The 22662-nt window shown below is 52.9% G+C and overlaps 1 protein-coding gene across 1 annotated transcript; it reads right to left on the bottom strand.

Annotated features, from left to right (window-relative positions):
- Positions 1–3968: 3968 nt before the first annotated feature.
- Positions 3969–17583, bottom strand: LOC126651491 (keratin, type II cytoskeletal 6A-like). Its single transcript, XM_050337412.1, is given in 10 exon segments — positions 3969–4246; positions 4884–4918; positions 5204–5424; positions 6173–6298; positions 8119–8283; positions 10879–10974; positions 11527–11587; positions 16129–16343; positions 17003–17319; positions 17322–17583. Coding segments are annotated over 10 exon segments (1776 nt in total).
- Positions 17584–22662: the final 5079 nt, after the last annotated feature.

The raw sequence follows: 22662 nt of genomic DNA, 5'->3' as shown, positions 1-22662 counted from the left end.
TCCTCCCGCGGGGAGCTGGGCACGTCACGGGCCTGCTGCTCCGGGGAGCAGGAATTGTCTCCTTTCCCCTCTCCACGGGCCGGTCCCGAATTCTCTGATTTTCCCTCTCCATGGCCTGGTCCCGAATTGTCTCCTTTTCCTTCTCCACATGCCGGTCCCGAATTCCCTCCTGTTTCCTTTCCTTTTCCCTCTCATTTTCCCTTTCCTTTTTCCCTCTCCTGTTCCCTCTCCACGGGCCGGTCCCGAATTCTCTGATTTTCCCTCTCCATGGCCTGGCCCCAAATTGTCTCCTTTTCCCTCTCCACATGCCGGTCTCGAATTCTCTCCTTTTCCTTCTCCTTTTCCCTCTCCAGAGGCTGGTCCTGAATTGTCTCCTGTTTCCTTTCCTTTTCCCTCTCCTTTTCCCTTTCCTTTTTCCCTCTCCTGTTCCCTCTCCACGGGCTGGCCCCAATTTCTCTCCTTTTCCCTCTCCTTTCCCCTCTCCTTTTCCCTTTCCTTTTGCCTCTCCTTTTCCCTCTCCTTTTCCCTCTCCACGGACCGGTCCTGAATTGTCTCCTTTTCCCTTTCCTTTTCCCTTTCCTTTCCCCTCTCCTTTTCCCTTTCTTTTTCCCTTCTCCTTTTCCCTCTCCTTTTCCCTCTCCACAGGCCGGTCCCGAATTCTCTCCTTTTCCTTCTCCTTTTCCCTCTCCTTTTCCCTTTCCTTTTCCCTCTCCTTTTCCCTCTCCTTTTCCCTCTCCTTTTCCCTTTCCTTTTCCCTCTCCTTTTCCCTCTCCTGTTCCCTCTCCACGGGCTGGTCCCAAATTCTCTCCTCTTCACTCTCCACAGGCCGGTCCCGAATTCTCTCCTTTTCCCTCCTTTTCCCTCTCCTGTTTCCTTTCCTTTCCCCTCTCCTTTCCACTCCGTGCCTCGCGTCCCCCGCTTTTCCTCTGCTTTTCCCTCTCCTTTTCCCTCTGCTCCTTTCCACTCCTCCTTCTTCCTCTCCTTTTCCCTCTCCTTTTCCCTTTCCTTTTCCCTCTCCTTTTCCCTCTCCTGTTCCCTCTCCACGGGCTGGTCCCGAATTTTCTCCTCTTCTCTCTCCTTTTCCCTCTCCTTTTCTCTTTCCTTTCCTTTCTCTCTCCTTTTCCCTTTCCTTTTCCCTTTCCTTTTCCCTTTCCTTTCCCTCTCCTTTTCTCTCTCCTTTTCTCTTTCCTTTTCCCTTTCCTTTTCTCTCTCCTTTTCCCTTTCCTTTTCCCTTTCCTTTTCTCTCTCCTTTCCCCTCTCCACAGGCCGGCCCCGAATTCCCTCCCTCTCAACTCCCTCATAACTCTCCCCCGGCGTTCTGAAGCGAGTTCTGACCCTGCCAGGGCAACAAACGCAACTCCAGCCCCTTCGGTGACCAATCTGACCCTTTTTTTTCCCTTTTTTTTTCCTGAGTTTCGATGACCAGGGACAACTCCAGCAGCTTTTCACCGCTCCCCCTCCCAGCTCTGCTGCTCCTCTGGGAATCCTCCCCCTGCTGCAGCTCCTCGGGCACGGCAGAGGTTTCTGGGGCCGCGCCTGTGCGAGCGTTTCCTTTGCAAAAGGAAAAAAAAAAAGCGTTGTTTTCTTTGCACACAAAAAAGTGGTTTTGGGGGTTTTTTTTGGTTTTTTCTTTGCCCCGCATTTGTAAAACCAGGAGCGAGCCGAGCTCCCGGTTCACCTGCGCTGCTCAACCTCGCCTTAATTACCGGCCGAGCCGGGGCTGTAATTCAGCTTAATTGCTGTAAATTAAAGCCTTTGGGTTAAACTCGGGGCTCCTCTCGCCCGTCATTTTCGCTGTTTCATCCCCCAGCCCTGCTGGGCCGATTCCAGGGGGGACTCCCCTCTGACACCTCCCCGGGTGGGGTTGGAGCGTCCCCCGGCCCCGTTTCCCCCCCGGGGTTGGGTCGGGAGGGGCTGCTCGGCCCCTTTCCCACGGGAGGGTGTCCCGTGCCGGCTGTCCCGTTCCCGGTGGTGCCCTCAGGGCCAGCCCAGCCCCGGCTGCTGCCCGGCTTTGAAGTGGAGGCTTCAGTGACCTCCTTTCTGCTCGGAGTTGTTTGCTGGGCCGGCGCGGGCTCCGGGGAGAATTCGCAGCTGCCTCGCACGGGGAGGGGTGGGAGTGGGAGGGGATTCCTTTTGGCCGGGGTTTGGCGCGCCTTGAAGGACCCTCCGAGCTTTGGTGGGGTCTGAAACCTCCTTTATCCAGTTCTGGTTCTCCTTTATCCCCTTCTGGTTCTCCTTTATCTCCTTTTGCTGCTCCTTTATCCTTTTCTGGTGTTCCTTTATCCCCTTCTGGTGCTCCTTTATCCCATTCCTGGTGCTCCTTTATTCCATTCCTAGTGCTCCTTTATCCCCTTCTGGTTCTCCTTTATCCAGTTCTGGTTCTCCTTTATCCCATTCTGGAGCTCCTTTATCCCATTTTGATGCTCCTCTATCCCATCCTGCTGCTCCTTTATCCCATTCCTGGTTCTCCTTTATCCAGTTCTGGTTCTCCTTTATCCCTTTCTGGTGCTCCTTTATCCCATCTTGCTGCTCCTTTATCTTTTTCTGGTACTCCTTTATCCTGTTCTGCTGCTCCTTTATCCCATTGTGGTGCTCCTTTATCTCATTATGATACTCCTTTATTCCATTCTTATACTTTATCCCATTCCTGGTACTCCTTTATCCAGTTCTGGTTCTCCTTTATCCCTTTCTGGTGCTCCTTTATCCTATCCTGTTGCTCCTTTATTCCACTCTGATGTTCCTTTATCCCATTCTGGTTCCCCTTTATCCCTTTCTGCTGCTCTGTTATCCCGTTTTTATGCTCCTTTATCCCATTTTGATGCCCCTCTATCCCATCCTAGTGCTCCTTTATCCCATTCCTGGTGCTCCTTTATCCCTTTCTGCGCTTCTCTCTTTCTCTCTTTTGGTTCTCCTTTATCATTCTTTACTCCTTTATCATCCTGGTACTCTTTATCCATTCTGTTCTCCTTTATCCTTTCTGGTGCTCCTTTATCCTATCCTGTGCTCTTTATCCCACTCTGATGTTCCTTTATCCCATTCTGATCCCCTTTATCCCTTCTCCTCTGCTATCCCGTTTTCAGCTCACTATCCCACCTCGATCCCTCATCCCACCCTCTTTCCCCTCCCAGCCCAGATGCTCTCCCACCCTCTTGCCTCTTATCCCATTCTGGCTCCTTTTCCTCTGGCTACTTATCCCACCTGCTCTCCTTTACCCATTCTGGTTCTCCTTTCCAGCTCTCTTCCCATCCCATTTTGATGCTCCTTTATCCCACCTTCCATCACCCCAGCTGCTCATTCCACCCTCCTTCCCTCTCCCACCCCCCCAGGCCGAGCACAGAAGCGAACCCAGCAGGTTTTAAAAATGACCAAAATGCTCTTTTATTGGACCCTGAGGTTTCTTTGGGCCTCCGGAAGGGGTTTCAGAAAGAACCCACGAAGCAAAGCCTTTCCCACAAGAGCCTGAGCGAGCAGAGGGGCCGGGGTGGGGATGGGGGGGAGTGTGAATGGTGGTGAAAAAAATTCCCGTTGCGGAGAAAAACCTTTGGAAGTTGAAGTTGTAACACAGAGGTGGTTTTTTTGGGAGCTGTTTCCACCTCCCAGGAGCCGGGATCGTGGCTCCACGGAGCGGTCAGACCAACATAAAACCTCGTCCCAGGGTTTTCCCCTCCCCTTTAAGAGGCGAGAATCCAAAAGGGGGGGAGGAAAACGAGGAATCGAGGAGGGTCGGGACCTGCAGCTCCAAGCGCTGCCTCAGCCAAAGGCGCTCCGGATTCCGGGCTGGGGGGGTCCCGCAGCCCCCTCCCCACGCTGCCCCGGAGTGGAAGGAGGGAGGAAGGAGAGGGTTTAGCGCAGCTATTTACACCCCGGATCCGCAGGGCACGGAGGGAGGGGAGGGGAGAGAGGCGGGACCCTCTCCCGACCACCCCCGCCCCCCTCGGATTGGGGGAGGAGGGGGCCTCTCTCCGGCTTTATCTGATGGTCTTTTTGCTGGTGGTGGTCTTGGAGACGATCCTGACGCTGCCGCCCGTGCTGGAGCTCAGCCCTCGGCTGCTCCCGGAGCTGAAGGCGCTGCCCCCGCCGTAGCTGAGCCCCCCGAAGCCGCCGCTGCCCCCGCCGAAGCCGCCGCTGCCCCCGCTGCTCCCCCCGAAGGCGCCGCCGCCGCCTCCTCCGCCCATGCCGAGCCCTCCGCCCATTCCCAGGCAGCTCCCGCCGCCGAATCCCATCCCGCTGGAGCTGCTGACCACGGCTGGGGAGGGGGGAAACACAGCGGGAACAGCCGCGTTAGGGTCCCGCTGAACCCCCCGAAATTGGGGAGGGGAGGGGGTCTGCGCTGTCACCCCTGCGGGGGCGAGGAGGGAGGGAGGGGAGGGGGAGATGGGAGGTGGGAGAGGGGAGGTTGGAGGAGGGAGATGGGAGAGGGGAGGTGGAAGATGGGATGAGGGAGATGGGATGAGGAAGGTGGGAAATGGGATGAGGAAGGGGGGAGATGGGAGATGGAAGGAGGGAGATGGGAGGAGGGAGGTGGGAGATTGGAAGTTGGAGGAGGGAGATGGGAGGAGGAAGGGGGGAGATGGGAGGAGGAAGGGGGGAGATGGGAGGTGGGATGAGGGAGATGATGGGATGAGGGAGGTGGGAGATGGGAAGTTAGAGGTGGGAGATTGGAGGTTGGAGGAGGGAGATGGGAGGAGGAAGGGGGGAGATGGGAGGAGGAAAGGGGGAGATGGGAGAGGGGAGATGGGAGAGGGGAGATGGGAGGTTGGAGGAGGGAGGTGGGAGATGGGAGGGGGGAGATGGGATATGGAAGGAGGGAGATGGGAGATGGGATGAGGGAGGTGGGAGATGGGAGATGGGATGAGGGAGGAGGGAGATGAGGAAGGACTCACAGACGCTCACGGCTCCTACTCCTTCTCCGGCCAGCCTGGAGGGAGAGAGAGGAGGGGGGGGAAAGTGAGGAACGAGGGGGAAACCACCACGCCCGGGGGGACCACCCCGAGGAGGCTCCCGGGGGAGGGTCCTCCGTGTCGGGGCGGGGCTTTGGGACAGCCGGGAGGTGACACCCAGGGACAGAGCAGCACCGGGAGATGGGGAGACGAATCTTTCCCTTTGAATCTCGCGGTTTTCCAACTCCCTCCCCCCTCCCCTCTCTCTGCCCCGCGGGAAGGAGCTCTCTGAGCCCCCAGGAAAAGAGGGGGGTCCCCCCCACCTGCTCTCCTCGCCCTCCAGCAGCTTCCTGTAGGTGGCAATCTCGATGTCCAGGGCCAGCTTGACGTTCATGAGCTCCTGGTACTCGCGGAGCTGCCGGGCCAGGTCCTGCTTGGCTTTTTGGAGGGCGTCCTCCAGCTCGGCCAGCTTGGCCTTGGCGTCCTTCAGGGCCAGCTCCCCCCTCTCCTCGGCCTCGGCGATGGCAGCCTGGAGGTTGGCACACTGCGGGGGAGGAGAAGGAGGGGCCTGATGGACTCGGGGTGCCCCTAAAAGTGCTCTCCGGAGTGGGTAAAGGGGGTGCTGGGGGCGCCCGGGTTGGCCCCGAGAGCTCGGGGGGCCACGAGGAAGGGTCCTGATTTCAGCCAAAAAAAAAGCCAGGACACCCCCCCAAAAAAGGACACTCCAAAAAAAGCCAGGACACCTCCCAAAAAAAAGCCAGGACACCCCCAGAAAAAGCCAGGACATTCTATAAAAGCCAGGACACTCCCCCAGAAAAAAGCTAGGATACCCCCCCCCAAAAAAAAACAGGACACCCCCCAAAAAAACCCCAGGACCCCCCAAAAAAAGTCAGGACACCCCATAAAAGCCAGGACATTCCATAAAAGCCAGGACACCCTCCAAAAAAAAGCCAGGACACCCCAAAAAAAAGCTAGGGCACCTCCCAAAAAAAAAAAAGCCAGGACACCCCATAAAAGCCAGGACATCCCCAAAAAACCCAGGATACCCCCCCAAAAGAAGCCAGGATATTCTATAAAAGCCAGGACACCCCCAAAAACAGCCAGGACACCCCATAAAAAAAACCAGGACACCCCAAAAAATCCACACCCCACGCCTGAGAGTCCAAAGAGCTCCTCGAGCTCTGCCAGGCTCGGGCCCCGCTGCCCTGGACGGGGGGGTGGGGGTGGCTCTTCCCACCCTGCCCGACCTCCCCACCCTCCCCAGCCCTCCCCACCCTCCTGCCCCTCCCCACCTGCTTCTTGACGCTGTCGATCTCGTTGCGCAGCCGCTGCACCATCCTGTTGATCTCCGAGATCTCCAGCTTGGTGTTCCTCAGGTCGTCCCCGTGGCGCCCGGCCGAGACCTGCAGCTCCTCGTACTGGTGGGGTGGGGGAGGCAAGGAGAGGGATGGTTGTACCCCTGGGGGGCTCAGGGTGGTGCCAGGGGGGCTGCAGGGGCACCAGGAGGGGGTGAAGGGACGGGGGGCACACAACGATCCGCTGTGGGAAGGGGGGGTGGCACCTCCAGCAGCCTTGGGAGGGCGGGGGTCCCACACCAGACCCACCACCCCCTGGACCCCAGGATTCACCCCCAGGGGTGCCCAGGGCGGTGCCAGGGGGGCTGCAGGGGCACCAGGAGGGGGTGAAGGGGCGGGGGGACACAACGATCCGCGGGGTTCGCCCCTGGGGTGGCACCTCCAGCAGCCTTGGGAGGGCGGGGGTCCCACGCCAGACCCACCAGCCAGGGCATGGACACCCCCTGGACCCCCGGGAATCACCCCCAGGGCAGTGCCAGGGGGGCTGCAGGGGCACCAGGAGGGGGTGAAGGGACGGGGGGACACAACGATCCGCTGTGGGAAGGGGGGGTGGCACCTCCAGCAGCCTTGGGAGGGCGGGGGTCCCACACCAGACCCACCAGCCAGGGCATGGACACCCCCTGGACCCCCAGGAATCACCCCCAGGGGTGCCCAGGGCAGTGCCAGGGGGGCTGCAGGGGCACCAGGAGGGGGTGAAGGGACACAACAATTCACAATCCCACCCACCCCAACGTGGGGGGGTTAACTCTGTTAACTCTGTGATGGAAGGGTTAACTCTGGTCGTAAAAACGCGTGTGAGGGAGGCAAAACCTTCTGGTTGTAATGAAACGAGATAAAAGTTTCGCAGGCAGCTTGCTAATCGGGCAAAGTGTCAGCGAAAATGATCGCAGGCGTCTTGCTGAGCAAACAGGTATCGGTACGGGTGGGATTTACAACTGGTAAGGACCGCGGATTTCCATCTCTGACAAATCCCAGGTGGCCACCCAGCAGCGAGCCACGAGCTCAAGCCACAAAGGAGATTTGCATTCAAAACCTGGGGCTTCAAAACGTGCGAAAAGGGGCATTTTACTTCATTAAAGGGACATTTTACTTCATTTTCAGCGCGTGTGTCTCGGGTGGGGCACTTGTTCCCCCTCCTCTCCCCCCACAAGGCCACCTAGTCTTTTTTTTTTTAATTTTAATTTTATATTTATTTAATTTATTATCGCTCGCCTAATAAATTGATCGATGTTTAATTGGAATCGAGCTGTCTAAAATTCTTAGGCTGACCTATAACAGCGAGGGCGGAGTTTGCCCCTGGGGGTCGTCCCAAAACTCCCTCCAGCATCCTCGGGAAGGGAGGGGTGGGGTGGGGCGTAGGAGAGAATTAAGAGACCTTTTTTTTTTTGGGGAGGGGTTCCAAAGCTGATTCCCAGCTTTTTGGTTTCCCAGATGGGGAATTCCTCATTCCCTGATGGGAATTTGAGGAGTCTCAAGGAGTGAGTGTTTGGAGAGCTGTCCTGACAAGCGTTTTGAGAACTGGGGGGAAGGAAGGAGGATGGGAGGCTGAGCTGGACCTGCCCCAAGGAGGCTCGTAAATAAAGTCCTGTGGTTAGATTTAGGAGGGAGGAGGATTTAGAAATTAAGATACGCTGGCTAGCCAAGAATAATCATGAGAACAGTGTGTGTGTGACCAGTAATAAGCAGTCAAATATGTGGCAGTTATCGAACTGTATAAAAATAAAGAATAATTTCTAATAAAGTGGAAGCCTCCAAACCATCAACACCGGCTCTGGCACGCGGTTACAGCTGGGTATCCCCACACCAGACCCCTCAGCCAAGCACCGACACCCCCTGGACCCCCAGGAATCACCCCCGGGGGTGCCCCCCCGATCTCCCCTCACCTTGTTCTGGTACCAGGCCTCGGCCTCGGCGCGGCTGCGGTTGGCGATGTCCTCGTACTGCGCCTTCACCTCGGCGATGATGCTGTCCAGGTCCAGGCTCCGGTTGTTGTCCATGGAAAGCACCACCGAGGTGTCCGACACCTGCTGCTGCATCTGGGACAGCTCCTGCGGGGCGAGGCGCCGGTGTTAATTAACGCTGTTAATGACCCCCCGGTTAATGGTGTGAATGGTCTCGTTAATGGTGTGAATGGTCTCGTTAATGGTGTCAATGGCCCCGGGGTTTTGGGGTCGCCCTCCTTGAGTTTCCACCTGTTCTGTCCGTAATTTCCGCCTCATTCCTGCTCTGCCCTTCCCGAAAGGACGGGATCGCCCTCCCCTGCAGCTGCACGGCCCCAGGCACGGCTCCCGGAGCCCTGGGATGGGGGATCCATGGGGAAGGAGCTCTCCCAGGGGAATTTGGGGTCCCAGAGCTCTGGGATGGGGGGATCCATAGGGAAGGAGCTCCCCCAGGGGAATTTTGGGTCCCAGAGCTCTGGGATGGAGGATCCATAGGGAAGGAACTCCCCCAAGGGAATCTGGGGTTCCAGAGCTTTGGGATGGGGGATCCATAGGGAAGGAGCTCCCCCAAGGGAATTTTGGGTGCCAGAGCTCTGGGATGGAGGGATCCATAGGGAAGGAGCTCCCCCAAGGGAATTTTGGGTCCCAGAGCTCTGGGATGGGGGATCCATAGGGAAGGAGCTCTCCCAGGGGAATTTTGGGTCCCAGAGCTCTGGGATGGGGGATCCATAGGGAAGGAGCTCTCCCAGGGGAATTTTGGGTCCCAGAGCTCTGGGATGGGGGGATCCATAGGGAAGGAGCTCTCCCAGGGGAATTTTGGGTCCCAGAGCTCTGGGATGGGGGGATCCATAGGGAAGGATCCATGAGGATGCTCTCCAGGGAAGGTTGAATCCCAGAGCCGTGGGATGGAGGATCCATAGGGAAGGAGCTCTCCCAGGGGAATTTTGGGTCCCAGAGTTCTGGGATGGGGGGATCCATAGGGAAGGAGCCAAGAGGATGCTCCCAGGGGAATTTGGGGTCCCAGAGCTCTGGGATGGGAGATCCACAGGGAAGGAGCTCTCCCGGGAATTTTGGGTCCCAGAGCTCTGGGACTGGGGGGATCCACAGGGAAGGAGCTCTCCCAAGGGAATTTTGGGTCCCAGAGCTCTGGGATGGAGGATCCATAGGGAAGGAGCCAAGAGGATGCTCTCCAGGGAAGGTTGAATCCCAGAACCCTGGGACAGTGAGATCCATAGGGAAGGAGCCATTGAGGATGCTCTCCCAAGGGAATTTTGGGTCCCAGAGCTCTGGGATGGAGGATCCATAGGGAAGGAGCTCTCCCAGGGGAATTTTGGGTCCCAGAGCTCTGGGATGGGGGATCCATAGGGAAGGAGCTCTCCCAGGGGAATTTGGGGTCCCAGAGCTCTGGGATGGGGGGATCCATAGGGAAGGAGCTCTCCAGGGGAATTTTGGGGTCCCAGAGCTCTGGGATGGAGGATCCATAGGGAAGGAGACATGAGGATGCTCTCCAGGGGAATTTTTGGTTCTGGGGATGGAGGATCCATAGGGAAGGAGCCAAGAGGATGCTCCCAGGGGAATTTTGGGTCCCAGAACTCAGGGGTGGGGGGATCCATAGGGAAGGAGTTGTCCCACAGGAATTTTGGGTCCCAGAGCTCTGGGATGGGGGATCCATAGGAGAAGGAGCCAAGTGGATGCTCTCCAGGGGAATTTGGGGTCCCAGAGCTCTGGGATGGGAGATCCACAGGGAAGGAGCTCTCCCAGGGGAATTTGGGGTCCCAGAGCTCTGGGATGGAGGATCCATAGGGAAGGAACTTCCCCAAGGGAATTTTGGGTCCCAGAGCTCTGGGATGGAGGATCCATAGGGAAGGAGCCATTGAGGATGCTCTCCCAAGGGAATTTTGGATGCCAGAGCTCTGGGATGGAGGATCCACAGGGAAGGAGCTCCCCCAAGGGAATTTTGGGGTCCCAGAGCTCTGGGATGGGAGATCCACAGGGAAGGAGCTCTCCAGGGGAATTTGGGGTCCCAGAGCTCTGGGGATGGAGGATCCATAGGGAAGGAACTCCCCCAAGGGAATTTGGGGTTCCAGAGCTCTGGGATGGAGGATCCATAGGGAAGGAACTCCCCCAAGGGAATTTGGGGTTCCAGAGCTTTGGAACAGTGAGATCCATAGGGAAGGTGCCAAGAGGATGCTCCCCAGGGGAATTTTTGGTTCTGAGGATGGAGGATCCATAGGGAATGATCCCTGAGGATGCTCTCCAGGGAAGGTTGAATCCCAGAGCCCTGGGATGGAGGATCCATAGGGAAGGCTCCATGAGGATGCTCCCAAGGGAATTTTGGGTCCCAGAGCTCTGGGATGGGAGGATCCATAGGGAAGGAGCTCTCCCAGGGGAATTTGGGGTCCCAGAGCTCTGGGATGGAGGGATCCATAGGGAAGGAGCTCTCCCAGGGGAATTTGGGGTCCCAGAGCCCTGGGATGGGAGATCCACAGGGAAGGAGCTCTCCCAAGGGAATTTTGGATCCCAGAGCTCTGGGATGGAGGGATCCACAGGGAAGGAGCTCTCCCAGGGGAATTTTGGATCCCAGAGCCCTGGGATGGGAGATCCACAGGGAAGGAGCTCTCCAGGGGAATTTTGGGTCCCAGAGCTCTGGGATGGGGGTATCCATAGGGAAGGAGCTCTCCCAGGGGAATTTTGGGTCCTCACCGCCTCGTAGAGCGCCCTCAGGAAGTTGATCTCGTCTGCCAGCGAGTCTGCCTTGCCCTGCAGCTCCACCTTGTTCATGTAAGCACCATCCACGTCCTAAGGGAAGGAAAACAGGGATTTCTGGTGGAAAACCAGGAGCCAGGACACCAATGGCTCTGCTTCCAGCTCTGTTATTCGTGGAATTGTGGAATCGTGGGATGGTTTGGGTTGGAAGAGACCGTAAATCCCATCTCATTCCAACCATGCCACGGGCAGGGACAACCCCCCCACTATCCCAGGGGGATCCAGCCTGGCCTTGGACACTCCCAGGGATCCAGGGGCACCCTCTGGGAAATCCATTCCAGGGCTTCACCTCCCTCCTAGCGAGGGATTCCTTCCCAGCATCCCATCCAGCCGCTCTGGGATTCCCTCTGTGCTCCGTCCCCTCATCCCCAAATCCCCTCTCCAGCTCTCCCTGCAGCCCCTCCAGGCCCTGGGAGCTGCTCCGAGGTCTCCCTGCATCCCTTTCCCTTCTCCTCCCACCCTCGGGAGAAGGTCGGGCCCATCCTGGGGTGTCCCAAAATCACATCCCGACCCCGCCCGTCCGTTCGGGGCGAGGGGTGGGACAATTCCCTTCCCACTCCCACAATTCCCAGCCCTTTTCCACACCTTTTTGAGGACCACGAACTCGTTCTCGGCCCCGGTGCGCCGGTTGATCTCATCTTCGTACCTGCGAAGGGGATGAAGAGGGGAGAGGGAGGGTTTGGGTGGGAACATCCCCTCCCCTCCCCTCCCCGAGGCGGAGCCGCCCCCGTTTCCCCCCTCACAGCCCTCAGTTGTGGCTCTCGGGGCGGGTTCCACCCTCCCACCAGGCTCGCCCGCAGCAGATGTTGCTGCCTTTGAAATCCCCCGGCCCGCCCGGCGTGAATTAAAATGTTTTTATGGCCCTAAAAAAAGCCCCAAACGCGCCCGCCCCCAGCGGCGGCTCCTCCAGGTGACCTCCGGTCCCAGCAGAGATCCAAATCATCCCCCCACAAAGGCGTTAATTAAGGAGCCATTTGATATCTGAGGTGCTAATGAGGGTAATGGCTGTGAGGAAATTAATTAAACGCGACAAAAAGCCGGGCCAAGGGGAGGATCGTCAGCCCCGGCTCCCAAAGGGGCCTTCTGGGGAGCTTTTCGTGGCTCTGAGCGATGTCCTGACATCAGAGGAGCAGGGCAGGGCTCTCTCTGAGGCCGCTTTGGAGGGCAGGTTCGTGCCAGCCCTCAGAGCAGCGCTGGCTGAGGGCGCCCTGAAATCGGGGAGAGCCCGGGAGGAGCCGCTGCACGGGGAGCTCTGGGCTTGAGGAACTCCAGACCGGGCATAAAATACATAAAAAAAACACATAAAATGTGTTCTCCCTTCCCAGGTGGCAGCTCTGAAAGATGGGAACTGATTCTAGACCTGAAATAAAATCTGTTCCCTTTCCCAGGTGGAAGCTGGGAACCAAACCTAGACCTGAAATCCAAGCTGTTCCCTCTTCTCTCCTTCCCAGGTGGTAACTTTGAAATGTGGGAACCAACCCTAGACCCGAAATCCAAGCTGTTCCTCTTCCTTCCTTCCCACATGGCAGCTCTGAAACTTGGGAACCAACCCTAGACCCGAAATTTAAGGTGTTCCCTTTCCCAAATGGCAGCTCTGAAATGTGGGAACTGATTCTAGACCTGAAATCCAAGCTGTTCCCTCTTCCCTCCTTCCCAAGTGGCAGCTCTGAAAGCTGGGAACCAACCCTAGACCCAAAATAAAAGGTGTTCCCTTTCCCAGGTGGCAGCTCAGAAACCAACCCTAGACCTGAAATCCAAGCTGTTCCCTCTTCCCTCCTTCCCAAAGAGCAGCTCAGAAACCTGGGAACCAACCCTAGACCCAAAACGTGTTCCCTTTCCCAAATGGCAGCTCTGAAAGATGGGAACTGATTCTAGACCTGAAATCCAAGCTGTTCCCTCTTCCCTCCTTCCCAGGTGGCAGCTCTGAAAGCTGGGAACCAACCCTAGACCTGAAATTTAAGATGTTCCCTTTCCCAAATGGCAGCTCTGAAATGTGAGAACTGACTCTAGACATGAAATCCAAGCTGATCCCTCTTTCTTCCTTCCCAAATGGCAGCTCTGAAACCAACCCTACACCCAAAATAAAAGGTGTTCCCTTTCCCAAATGGCAGCTCTGAAAGCTGGGAACTGATTCTAGACCTGAAATCCAAACTGTTCCCTCTTCCCCCCTTCCCAAATGGCAGCTCTGGAACCTGAGAACCAATCCTAGACCCGAAATTTAAGATGTTCCCTTTCCCAAATGACAACTCTGAAAGATGGGAACTGATTCTAGACCTGAAATCCAAACTGTTCCCTCTTCCCTCCTTCCCAAATGGCAGCTCTGAAAGCTGGGAACCAACCCTAGACTCGAAATTCAAACTGTTCCTCTTCCCTCCTTCCCAAATGGCAGCTCTGAAACCAGGGAACCAACCCTAGACCCGAAATAAAAGGTGTTCCCTTTCCCAAATGGCAGCTCTGAAAGCTGGGAACTGATTCTAGACCTGAAATCCAAACTGTTCCCTCTTCCCTCCTTCCCAAATGGCAGCTCTGAAACCAACCCTAGACCCAAAATAAAATCTGTTCCCTTTCCCAGGTGGCAGCTCTGGAACTTGGGAACCAATCCTAGACCCTAAATCCAAGCTGTTCCCTCTTCCCTCCTTCCCAAATGGCAGCTCTGAAACTTGGGAAGTGACTCTGGACCCAAAACAAAAGGTGTTCCCTTTCCCAAATGGCAGCTCTGAAAGATGGGAACTGATTCTAGACCTGAAATCCAAGCTGTTCCCTCTTCCCTCCTTCCCAAATGGCAGCTCTGAAACTTGGGAAGTGACTCTGGACCCAAAACAAAAGGTGTTCCCTTTCCCAAATGGCAGCTCTGAAAGATGGGAACTGATTCTAGACCTGAAATCCAAACTGTTCCTTCTTCCCTCCTTCCCAAATGGGAGCTCTGAAACCTGAGAACCGACCCTACACCCAAAATAAAAGGTGTTCCTTCTTTCCTCCTTCCCAAATGGCAGCTCTGGAACTTGGGAACCAACCCTAGACCCAAAATAAAAGGTGTTCCCTTTCCCAGGTGGCAGCTCAGAAACCAACCCTAGACCTAAAATCCAAGCTGTTCCCTCTTCCTTCCTTCCCACATGGCAGCTCAGAAACCAGGGAACCAACTCTAGACCTGAAATCCAAACTCTTCCCTCTTCCCTCCTTCCCAAATGGCAGCTCTGAAACCAACCCTACACCCAAAATAAAAGGTGTTCCCTTTCCCAAATGGCAGCTCAGAAAGCTGGGAACCAACCCTAGACCCGAAATAAAAGTGTTCCCTTTCCCAAATGGCAGCTCTGAAATGTGGGAACTGATTCTAGACCTGAAATCCAAGCTGTTCCCTCTTCCCTCCTTCCCAAATGGCAGCTCTGAAAGCTGGGAACCAACCCTAGACCCAAAATAAAAGGTGTTCCTTCTTCCCTCCTTCCCAAATGGGAGCTCTGGAACTTGGGAACCAACCCTAGACCCGAAATTTAAGGTGTTCCCTTTCCCAAATGACAACTCTGAAAGATGGGAACTGATTCTAGACCCAAAATCCAAGCTGTTCCTTCTTCCCTCCTTCCCAGGTGGTAACTTTGAAATGTGGGAACCAACCCTAGACCCGAAATAAAAGGTGTTCCCTTTCCCAGGTGGTAGCTGGGAACCAACCCTAGACGTGAAATCCAAGCTGTTCCCTCCTCCCTCCTTCCCAGGTGCCAGCTCTGCAACCCACACCATCTGATGAGTCATTTTTTGAGGGGTTCTGATCCGTGTTTCTGAGAGCCCAAAGCACATTCCGAGGCCCCAAACTCGCCCCAAACCGCACCGGGAGCCGCTTCGGTGCCTCCTGTGGGATGAAAGCTCCTCACACCACCCCCCCCTCCCAAAAATCTGTCTCTTCACAGCCCTAATTACCCGGTATTAACAAATTTCAGCCCTCGGGGGTGACTCTCAAACCCTCACTTGGCCGGCTCTGGTTCAAAGACAACTTAAAAAAAAGAAAAAAACAACGACGGCCCCGCCTAAAAAACCCACCCAAAAACCCCAAAAAATCACACCTACACAAAGAAAAAAAAATAAAAATCCCTTTCAGGTGCCAACCGGTGTGTCCTGAAAGGGGTGAATTCCCTCCCCAGGGCAATAAAATGCTGACCATCCCTCTCGGGGGGGTGGGAGCTGAGCACTCAGAACTCTGGAAAAGCTGGAATTCCCTTCAGGGAGCGAGGAAGGGGAGGATTTGGGAGCTGAGCACTCAGAGCTCCCTCTGGAAAAGCTGGAATTCCCTTCACAAAGCGAGGGAGGATTTGGGAGCTGAGCACTCAGAGCTCCCTCTGGAAAAGCTGGAATTCCCCTCAGGGAGCGAGGAAGGGGAGGATTTGGGAGCTGAGCACTCAGAGCTCTGGAAAAGCTGGAATTCCCTTCAGGGAGCGAGGAAGGGGAGGATTTGGGAGCTGAGCACTCAGAGCTCTGGAAAAGGTGGAATTCCCTTCAGGGAGCGAGGGAGGGGAGGATTTGGGAGCTGGGCACTCAGAGCTCCCTCTGGAAAAGCTGGAATTCCCTTCACAAAGCGAGGGAGGATTTGGGAGCTGAGCACTCAGAGCTCTGGAAAAGGTGGAATTCCCTTCAGGGAGCGAGGAAGGGGAGGATTTGGGAGCTGAGCACTCACAGCTCCCTCTGGAAAAGGTGGAATTCCCTCAGGGAGTGAGGAAGGATTTGGGAGCTGAGCACTCAGAGCTCCCTCTGGAAAAGGTGGAATTCCCTTCAGGGAGCGGGGAAGGGGAGGATTTGGGAGCTGAGCGCTCAGAGCTCCCTCTGGAAAAGCTGGAATTCCCTCAGGGAGCGAGGAAGGGGAGGATTTGGGAGCTGGAAGTTCACGGCTCCGTCTCATTCCCTGCCTGCCCACCCATCACCCTCTGGATTTCCTCGTTTCTCCGAGTCCAGGGGATATTTTTTGGGACACAGCAGCGTTTTCCCAGCAGTTTTTCCCTGGAATCCGTGCCAGGCACTGACCTCGCACTTGACAAACCCGACCCAGCCCGAGGTAACTCCGAGACCGAGACCGGGCTTTGCTTTTCGGGCAGGGAAGAGGAAAAACCCGGGGCGGAGCCGAGATGTGAACCCACCAATTCTCGGCAGCACCTGGATTTTCCCACTTATTGGGGGTTGTTCCCGCTGCAGGAAACGATCCCTTACTTGTTCTTGAAGTCCTCCACCATGTCCTGCATGTTCCTGAGCTCGGAGTCGAGCCGGCCCCGCTCGCCCAGCAGGCTGTCGAGCTGCCGGCGCAGGTTGTTGATGTAGGACTCGAAAAGGGGCTCCAGGGATTTCCTGGTGACGGTGTGACCCTGCTCCTGCAGGAGGCTCCACTTGGTCTCCAGCACTTTGTTCTGCTGCTCCAAGAAGCGCACCTGAAAAAGGACACAAAAAAAAAAAACCAAAAAACCCCCCCAAAAAACAAAGATCTGTTAAAACCCACGGGAACGAGCAAAAATTCCCTCTCCTGACTGCCGGGAAAAAGTGGGGCCATCAACACCTCTCCATCAACACCTCTGTTGATCAAGGTCAAGGGACAGGGGACAATCCAGCCAAAATTATTGGGAATATCCTTCTTTCGGCGCCAGAAGCGTCTGGACACGCTCAGAGGGAGCTTTCCCAGAGTTTGGATCGGGTCACACCCCTGAATTTGTCACTTTGGGTGCCTTTTCCCCCCCCACCCCACTGGATGCTCAGCCCACCTCGCTGGTCCAGGCTGCTGTCACCCCACGGGAGACCCGCCGTGATTCCACGCGGCTGGAATTTTACAGCCAGGAGAGGACCCATCCAACCCCCGGGACGTGTTTTTTTTTTACAAGGACTAGGTGTGTGGGGATTTACTGTGCCAAAAAAAAGGCACTGAGAGCTCATCCTGGCGGAGAGGAAACATCAAAGGGGGTTTTATTTCCCAAGCCAAGCCGGGATCCGTCCAGGGCAAGTCCCCCACGATCCAAGCGAAGCTTCTTCCCGAAGTTTCGCGTGTTTTTTTTTCCCCCCCTCTCGAGGCAGCCAAAAACCAACCCCTTTTTTTTACCTTGTCGATGAAGGAGGCGAACTTGTTGTTGAGGGTCTTGATCTGCTCCCGCTCCTGCGTGCGCACCTTCTGGATCTCGGGGTCGATGTCGAGCTTCAGCGGGGCCAGCAGGCTCTGGTTCACCGTCACCTCGTGGATCCCTCCCGGGGGGCACGCGGGGAACCCTCCCCGGACTCCAAACCCGGCGCCCCCCAGCCCGAATCCTCCTCCGACACCTCCGACACCTCCTCCGACACCTCCCAGCCCGAAAGCGCCGCCGGCGCCGGCTCCTCCGAAGCCGAAAGCGGCTCCTCCCAGCCCGAAGCCGCTGCCGCGGAGCCCCCCCCGATGGCCGAGGAGCCGTAGGAGATCCTTTTGCTCCCCCCGAGGTTGTAGAGGCTCCTGCTGCCGAAGCCCCCGCCGGCCCCGAAGCCTCCGGAGCCGCCTCCGGCTCGTCCTGCCCCGACCCTGGAGACGGAGATGGAGCTGAAGCTGCTGCGGGTGCCTCCTCCTCCTCCTCCTCCTCCTGCCACGATGGCAGAGCCCGAGCTGAAGCCCCTCATGCCCCCTCCGGTGGATGATCGGAAAGAGATCCGGCTCATGGTCGGTGCGAGAAGAGATGAAGATGAAGACGAAATAAAAATAAAGAGCTGAAGAATCGAAGCCGAGCTGGGCGAGGGGGGGAAGATAAAAAAAGGAGCGGCGAGGGCGAAAGAGAGAAACCCCCGTGATGGGAGAAGCTCCGGGAGCGTCTCCCTTTTTATCTGCTTGGGAAAGGGGAAAAAAAAAAACCAACCAAAAAAAAAAAAACCAACGAAAACTTGGCACGGGAATCGGGAGGGGAGAACTTGACGTGCCTTGCAGCGACTTGTCCTGTGCCCAACACACCTCGGCAGGCGCCGAAAAATGCATTGTTTGCAGGCAGGGAAGTAACGGGAAGAGGAGCTCCCTCCCCACCCCCACTCCCAACCCCAAATCCCCCTCGGGCGCCTCTGAGTCATGGGAGGAGAATTGAGCGGGATCAGCGGGGCAGGATCCAACACGAGTCCCGATTCCCGGGACCCTTCGGGAGCCGCTCCCCCCGCGGGGCTCGCTGGGTTGAGCAAGAGCGCTCATTCCATCCTGGAATCCATCAATCCCATCCCATCCCAAATATCCCATTCCATCCATCCCATCCCAAATATCCCATCCCATCCCATCCCATCAATCCCATCCCATCCCATCCCATCCCATCCCATCAATCCCATCCCATCCCATCCCATCAATCCCATCCCATCCCATCCCATCAATCCCATCCCATCCCATCCCATCAATCCCATCCCATCAATCCCATCCCATCCCATCCCATCCCATCAATCATCCCATCCCATCCCATCCCATCCCATCCCATATCCCATCCCATCCCATCCCATCCCATCCCATCCCATCCCATCAATCCATCCCATCATCCCATCCCATCCCATCCCATCAATCCCATCCCATCAATCCCATCAATCCCATCCCATCCCATCCCATCCCATCAATCCCATCCCATTCCATCCCATCCCATCCCATCCCATCAATCCCATCCCATCAATCCCATCCCATCCCATCCCATCCCATCCCATCCCATCCATCCCATCCCATCAATCCCATCCCATCCCATCCCATCCCATCCCATCCCATCAATCCCATCCCATCCCATCCCATCCCCATCCCATCCCATCCCATCCCAAATCCCATCCCATCCCATCCCATCCCATCCCATATCCCATCCCATCCCATCCCATCCCATCCCATCAATCCCATCCCATCCCATCCCATCAATCCCATCCCATCCCATCCCATCCCATCCATCCATCCCATCCCATCCATCCCATCCCATCCATCCATCCCATCCCATCCATCCCATCCCATCCCATCAATCCCATCCCATCCCATCCCATCCCATCCCATCCCATCCCATCAATCCCATCCCATCCCATCCCATCCCATCAATCCCATCCCATCCCATCCATCCCATCCCATCAATCCCATCCCATCCCATCCCATCCCATCCCACCCCCCCCGGGAAAGGTTTGGAGGGTTGGGGTTTTTGGGGTTTTTTTTTAGGGTTTGAGGAGTTTCGTAAGTGGCAAAAATCGGATTTTTTTTCCCAGGTTTGCAGCTTTCCAAGGGGATTGGACGTGGTTCGGGGGAGTTGGGTCTGAGGGTGGTTTGGGCGATCAGAGCAGATGTTTTGATTTTTTTTATTATTTTCTTTTTTTTTCCTTTTATTTTCTTTTTTCTTTTTCCCCCCCTTTTTTCTTTTTTTTCTTTTTTTTTCTTTTTTTCCCTTTTTTTCTTTTTTTTCTTTTTTTTTCCTTTTAATCAAATTTAAAAATCAAATTTTAATTTAATTTTTTTTTTTGGATCCAGGTGATCACGGGCTCGAGGGGACGAGCCGAGTGGAATTCTCCTCATGGCACTATTTTTTTGGGATCTTACCAAAAACTCATCTCCCCACCCTTTGCAGGGCTAGCTGAGGTTTTCCAAGTTGGGTTTTAGGGTTTAACAAGTTTCATAAGTGGCAAAAATCGGGTTTTTTTCTACAGTTTCTAGCTCGGGGACTGGACATGGTTTGGGGGAGTTGGGTCTGAGGGTGGTTTGGGTGATCAGAGCAGATGTTTCGATTTTTTTCCCCCTTTTTTTTTTCCTTTTTCTTTTTCCTTTTTTTTTTCCTTTTTTTTTCTTTAATCAAATTTAAAAATCCAATTTATTTTTCTTTTTTTCTTTTAATCAAATTTTAAAATCCAATTTATTTTTCTTTTTTTTCTTTTTTTTCTTTTTTTTCTTTGAATCAAATTTAAAAATCCAATTTTTTTTGATTTTTTCTCTTTTTTTCCTTTTTTTTTCTTTTAATCAAATTTAAAAATCAAATTTATTTTGATTTTTTCTTCCTTTTTCCTTTTTTTCTTCTTTTAATCAAATTTAAAAATCAAATTTTTTTCCTTTTTTTTCTTTTAATCAAATTTAAAAATCAAAATTTTTTCCCTTTTTTTTTCCTTTAATCAAATTTAAAAATCAAATTTTTTTCTCCTTTTTTTCTTTTAATCAAATTTAAAAATCAATTTTTTTTCCTTTTTTTCCCTTTTAATCAAATTTAAAAATCAAATTTATTTTGATTTTTTCTTTTTTTTTTTCCTTTTTTTTTCCTTTTAATCAAATTTAAAAATCTTTTTTTTTTTAATTTTAGGGACGAGCCGAGTGGAATTCTCCTCATGGCACTATTTCCCTGGATTTTACCCCCAAAAATCACACCCCCCCATCCTCATTTCTCCCTCTAAAGTGGAATTTTAGGGCTTTTTTTCCCCCCCTCCACACACAAAGGGTTTATCCAACATTTCCCACGTCATTCCTGGCTCTCCCAGGCAAATCCACCCACTTTGCTGAGACAGGAAAATCAAATTAAAAAAAAAAATTGTTTCTAAAACAGGTTTTTTTTTTAAGTCTTTTGATCTCGGCCCGGGGTGAACCCTCGTGGGTTTGGGGGGTTTTTATTACTCATCAACGTGAGGAATAAAATAAAATAAAATAAAATAAAATAAAATAAAACACTCCCTAATTCAGCAATGTGAGCGATAAAATAAAATAAAATGAAATAAAATAAAATAAAATAAAATAAAATGAAACCCTCCCAAATTCACCGACGTGAGTAATAAAATAAAATAAAATAAAATAAAACCCTTCCAAATTCACCAATGTGAGCAATAAAATAAAATAAAACCCTCCCAAATTCACCAGCGTGAGCAATAAAATAAATTAAAATAAAACCCCTCCCAAGTTCACCAGCGTGAGCAATAAAATAAAATAAAATAAAATAAAATAAACCCCTCCCTAATTCACCAATATGAGCAATAAAATAAACCCCTCCCAAATTCAGCAACGTGAGGAATAAAATAAAATAAAATAAAATAAAATAAACCCCTCCCTAATTCAGCAATGTGAGCAATAAAATAAAATAAAATAAAATAAAATAAAACCCTCCCAAATTCACCGACGTGAGCAATAAAATTAAAAAAAACACACCCCTCCCAAATTCACCTGAGGAATAAAATAAAATGAAATAAAATAAAATAAAATAAACCCTCCCAAATTCACCTAAGTGAGGAATAAAATAAAACTCTCCCAACTTCACCAGCGTAATAAAATAAAATAAAATAAAATAAAATAAAACCCTCCCAAAATCACCTACGTGAGCAATACAATTAAAAAAAAACCCCCCCCAAATTCACCTGAGTGAGGAATAAAATAAAATAAAAAGAAACCCCTCCCAAATTCACCGACGTGAGCAATAAAACAAAAGAACCCCTCCTAAATTCAGCAATAAAATAAAATTTAAAAACCCTCCTAAATTCACCTACTTGGGCAATAAAATAATAATGAAAAAAGTCTCCCAAATTCACCTACGTGAGCAACAAGAAAAACACAAAAACCCCTCCGAAATTCGCCGGCACGAGCATTAAAATGAAATAAATAAAACCTCCTAAAAAATCACCTACGTGAGCAGATAAAGTAAAAAAAAAATCATAAAATCACCTACGTGAGCAATAAAGTAAAACAAAACAAAACAAAAACAAAAAACCTCCCAAAAATCACCTACGTGAGCAATAAAATAATAACGAAAAACACCCTCCGAAATATCACCTACTTGGGCAACAAGAAAAACACAAAAACCCCTCCGAAATTCGCCGGCACGAGCATTAAAATGAAATAAAACCTCCTAAAAAATCACCTACGTGAGCCATAAAGTTAAAAAAAAAATCCTAAAATCACCTACGTGAGTAATAAAATAATTAAAAAAAAAACCCTCCCAAAAATCACGTACGTGAGCAATAAAATAATTAAAAAAACACCCTCCGAAATTCACCTACGTGAGCAATAAGAGCGGCCAAAAAAGGAGCAGCTCGAGGGGATCGTTTGTGTTGACGTCTTTCCAACTTTATTTTATTTTTTTTTTTATTATTATTTTCCAGTCTGGGGAACTTGAAAGGGCCTGAAAAGCAGAAAAAGGGGTTGGGCCGGTTCTTTTTTTTTTTTGGTTTGGTTTGTTTTTCTTCTCTTCTTGTCGGGTTTTGCCCGGCCGCGATCGCGAAACGCTCCCTCAAAATAAAAAAAAAACACAAAATAATAATCCCGATTGCCAGGGATGAATCACCCGGGCTGGAAAAAAAAAACCCAAACACCCAAAAAATCGGTAGGAAGGGGGTGCTCTCGCCCCGAAAATGGAAATTTGGGAACACTCCTGGCTGCTCTGAGGGAAAAAAAACCACCCGAAAGTCGCGACCACCTCAAAAATTCCACGAAAAAACGGAGATGTTGATGGTGAAAGGAGAAAAATTCGGCAGCCCGGGGGGGTTTTTGCTCGCCGTGGACGTGGATTGGAGCATCCCCCGTGGGTTTGGGGGGGCCAGGTGAGAAAAAAAAACCCCCCCGGGAAGCCGAGCAGGGCACGGGGAGGGGTTAATTAAGGGAAAAAGGGGTTAATTAAGGCAGGGAAAAAAGGGTTTAATTAAGGCAGGGAAAAGGATCCTTCACCACCTCTCCCTCCCCGTGGCTCTTCCAGGAGAGGCTGTGGATGCAGGGGGGGTAAATCAGGTGGGATATCACAGAGGGATTGGGAGAAATCTGATTTTTTTCGGTTTTTTTCCCCCCCCCGGGGT

The sequence above is a fragment of the Myiozetetes cayanensis genome, unplaced genomic scaffold (genome assembly GCF_022539395.1).
Source record: "Myiozetetes cayanensis isolate MyiCay16 unplaced genomic scaffold, myiCay2020 scf63, whole genome shotgun sequence".
Lineage (NCBI taxonomy): Eukaryota > Metazoa > Chordata > Aves > Passeriformes > Tyrannidae > Myiozetetes > Myiozetetes cayanensis.
This window is presented reverse-complemented; position numbering and strand designations above follow the sequence as displayed.